This window comes from Tachypleus tridentatus, chromosome 7 (assembly GCF_004210375.1).
Source record: "Tachypleus tridentatus isolate NWPU-2018 chromosome 7, ASM421037v1, whole genome shotgun sequence".
NCBI lineage: Eukaryota > Metazoa > Arthropoda > Merostomata > Xiphosura > Limulidae > Tachypleus > Tachypleus tridentatus.
In genome coordinates, this window is record NC_134831.1 from 139256008 (window position 1) to 139259642 (window position 3635).

General features: G+C 34.2%; 1 protein-coding gene across 2 annotated transcripts; it reads right to left on the bottom strand.

Moving 5' to 3' along the window:
* On the bottom strand, window positions 1-2341 carry LOC143258134 (uncharacterized). 2 transcript variants are annotated; one of them, XM_076517154.1, is made up of 3 exons: window positions 2132-2341; window positions 443-863; window positions 1-163 (listed from the first exon to the last, which is right to left on the bottom strand). In XM_076517154.1, the coding sequence occupies exons 1-2, from the start codon at window positions 2138-2140 to the stop codon at window positions 444-446; spliced, it is 429 nt and encodes a 142-aa protein (XP_076373269.1). In that variant the 5' UTR covers window positions 2141-2341; the 3' UTR covers window positions 1-163; window position 443. The 2 variants fall into 2 exon arrangements, with proteins under 2 accessions (XP_076373269.1, XP_076373270.1); XM_076517155.1 differs by lacking the exon at window positions 1-163 and having other exon boundaries at window positions 402-863.
* Window positions 2342-3635: the final 1294 nt, after the last annotated feature.

Here is a 3635-nt window from a genome sequence, read left to right on the forward strand (position 1 = left end):
ATCATTTTCTTTATATTGTTGCTATAGTGTAGTGGACAAAAGAAATATAAAAAATCAATGTTAAGTTGTAAACGTTTTTTGAAATAGATACACTAATTAATTTACACCCCCAAATATTAGTGAATCACCGAAAGGTTCACTAGACGACAGCTGATTGAAAACACTGAAATGTACATAAAAGACATATTTTAGTAACAAAATATGAATTTTTATGATTATTGATCAATCTTTTGTAAAGTTTAACCACAAAGTTACAAAGACTATTTTATTACACATAACGTTTCACTAGTGATTATCAAAAGTACTTTATGACTTACTTTAATTTTGTAAACTGTGATTCTTAAATATTACTCACTCAAAACTGATAAAATAATAAAATTCGTAGCCGAGAAAAGCGAACATTATGAAGTACGTACATTTTTGCTTCATTAAAAAATTTTACCTTATGTCAAAGCAGGAGCTTTAATGTAATAAAGCTTTACTAAGCCGAGACTATAGCCATATCCTAGTCCTCCCAAACCAAATCCATATCCCAGTCCTCCCAGACCGTGGCCATATCCGAGGCCGCCCAGACCTAGACCGTAGGCACCAACTCCAAGACCCAAGCCTACTCCACCATGGGTGATACGGGTGACGGAGGCAGCAGCTCGTCCAACGTGAATGCCACGTGGAGCCAAACCTTGAGCAGTGGCAACAGCGCCAGTTGCATCAGAGGCAGCGACAGGTGCTATGGCAGCGGGAGCTACGGCAATACGAGCAACAGCAGCAGGAGCGACAGCAACAGGTGCAACACCAGCTGGACCAACAAGTCCAGCGCCCAGCAGACCAGCATGGGTGTAGGCCAGAAGACCGAGAAACACGATCTAGACGTAAAATAATAGATATTAAGATAATAAATATTTTATCAAGGTTATACTGACATTCCTCTTATTCTGATAAATAATAAAAACTAAATGTTACTGTTCAGTTTAACTAACACTTCAGTTGTAATAGGAAAGTTGAAGTTATACATAATTACACTTTCCAACCAATTTACTTTCCTCTTATGTTAATAAATAATAAAATACATTTGTATATTTTATTTATTGTCATCTTTATTTCAACTGATAAGCAAAATTTGAAACAACAGAGAATATTTTTAATAACAAGAGATATTGACAAGTTGAAATTTTCGCTTATAAATCTCGATAGATTTAATTTAAATAGATTAATCTTAATGTAATATTAAATGATCACTTAAAAGAAATTTCATTGTTTGTGCTACTGTTTTCAGATCTGGAAGAAAACTGTACTGTTCGCTTGCTTCTCGATCCTTTTATAGTGTCTTCGAGCTCTTCTTAAACTTGTTCTTCTAGATATCAGTATGTTCCTTAAATCATTTTCATAGTTCACGCCAATCGTTGAAGGTTATCGACTTTCTTCTTTCTTGTTTCATTCAGGTTATTGAGTACCAGTTGCATTTTTCTGTTAATTATCAACAACTTTCTTATTAATATCAACGTGGATTATCTTAATAGTTAGTGCACCTCCGTCTGCTTTAGGAGAAAATAACGATTTTCCCAACGTTGTTTTATCATGTCCGTTTTTGGGTATCTTTCACTGAACTTTTATTGAATGTTTTATTTTTCCTTCAAATACCGATACAATGCATAATATGAGCATACAGAGTTAATTGAATGAAGGCTAGAGATTGTTTGGAAAATTTTTGTTTACTGAATATCGTAGAATAATACTCGAGGCATAGTAGTGTTAAACTAGAAGGAAGGTAGATCCTTCCATACCATCCATTGTCATTCTTTGGGTTACTCTTTCTCAAATAACAATGGGACTAACTGTCATTTTACAATACCATAACATAGGTGATGCATTTTGAATCAGTTCTTCGCAAGGCGAGTACTCTTATCACAAGGTCAGGTTTCAAAGCAAACAATAACTTACTCATAAACAACATATAAACTTGTTATTTTATTTTCATCTTCGTGCCTCACGTCTTTCTTTTTTTCTGTGAACGTTTCTGGTTTAACTTTATTACATTTATCTTTATGAATGGCTATTTTACATAATAATTTATTAATCAATTTTTATCCTGTTTACTTTTTATTAAATGAATAAAATACTGAACACAAATCACCATAACCATGTCAATGTTTGTCTTATCTGATAGCGAGGCCCTCTTTACGAGCCACTTGCTTCCCTTTCTTATTTGGACCTGGTATGGCCATGTGGTAAGGGCGGTAAACACATCAACTGAGGATAGCAAGAAACATTCTCACCATTTTTAGTTGTGACGGTAGGTGGTGGCGACTAGTTGTCTTCTCTCTATTCTTTCACTAATAAATTGTGGTCGGTTAGTCCGTGTCTCTCTCTAAGTATATAAATTCAAATAAATGTTATTCTTCCAATTACGTGAAAACAACTAAATTTTCATATTATTATAATAATCTTGGAAATTAATGCATAAAACTTGAATTAAATATTCGACTTGTGCCATTACTTTTCTTTTTGTCCTAGTAAACGTTGAACTTAATTCAAACACCTGTTTTTAAAAGGAATTTTTCATGGCGAATAACGTGATTCGTTTGGATAATTCAGCGTGTTTACCATAACTGAGCCCCATTGAAAATGTTTGGGGGTGGATGGCAAGGGATGTCTATAGAATAATAAAATGTTATCTTGTTTACTTTTTATTTAATGCATAAAATTTGGGAAACAAATAACCAAAACCATTTCAACCAATATCTAATTTGGTTGTGAGGTCGTCTTTAGGAGTTACTTGCTTCCATTTCTTATACGTGGTTGAGTCGTCAGCTGAGAATCGCACGTTCCTTTCCCCGTCACACCAAAAACACTCGCCCCTTTTTGTCTTGGATGTGTTATAAATTTATAGTCAATCCCACTGTTCGTTGGTAAAATAGTAATGTTGGTAATAGGTGGTAACGACTAGTTCCCTTTACTCTATTTTTACCCTGCTAAATTAGGGACAGGTAGCCCAAATATCCCTCGTGTAGCTTTGCAAGAAATTCGAAAACAAATAAACATATCATTTATGCTCGTACATTTTAATCATGGAGACGTTAAAATGTTCAAGCGAACCCTTCTATTCTTTGGTAAATTTACAGTCCCAGGGTTAGCGGTAAGTCATCAGGAGTACTTGTCTTCGTTCTCTGCTAAATTAAATTCGTTTAACGAAGATACATCTTGTGTAGCGTTGCGTGAAATTCAAAATATTCCATTTGTTCCGATCAGCTATGACATTTTCATCTTCAACAACGTAATTTTCCGTCTATTATCTAATAATGTCAAACCATTTACTATTTAGTCGTTTTCGTTATTTCCCATCGAGTTTTATCAATCTCTCTGACTATGTAAACAACGTACTTTTCTTTTGCATCATGTGTCCACATTACTGAACATGGCGCTCTCTGATGTATGTATCGATTCAATCTTTTTAGATAACGGCACACTTTCACAATTACATTTTAAATTCTATTCTATGTGACGTTTCCACGTTTTATGTCCCACTGAGTAACCTTTACATCCAAACATTATGGCTAATCGTACCATTGTTTTGTACAATATTCCATTCATTTTCACAGACATCTTTTGTTTACATATGACTTAAGATATGAATGACA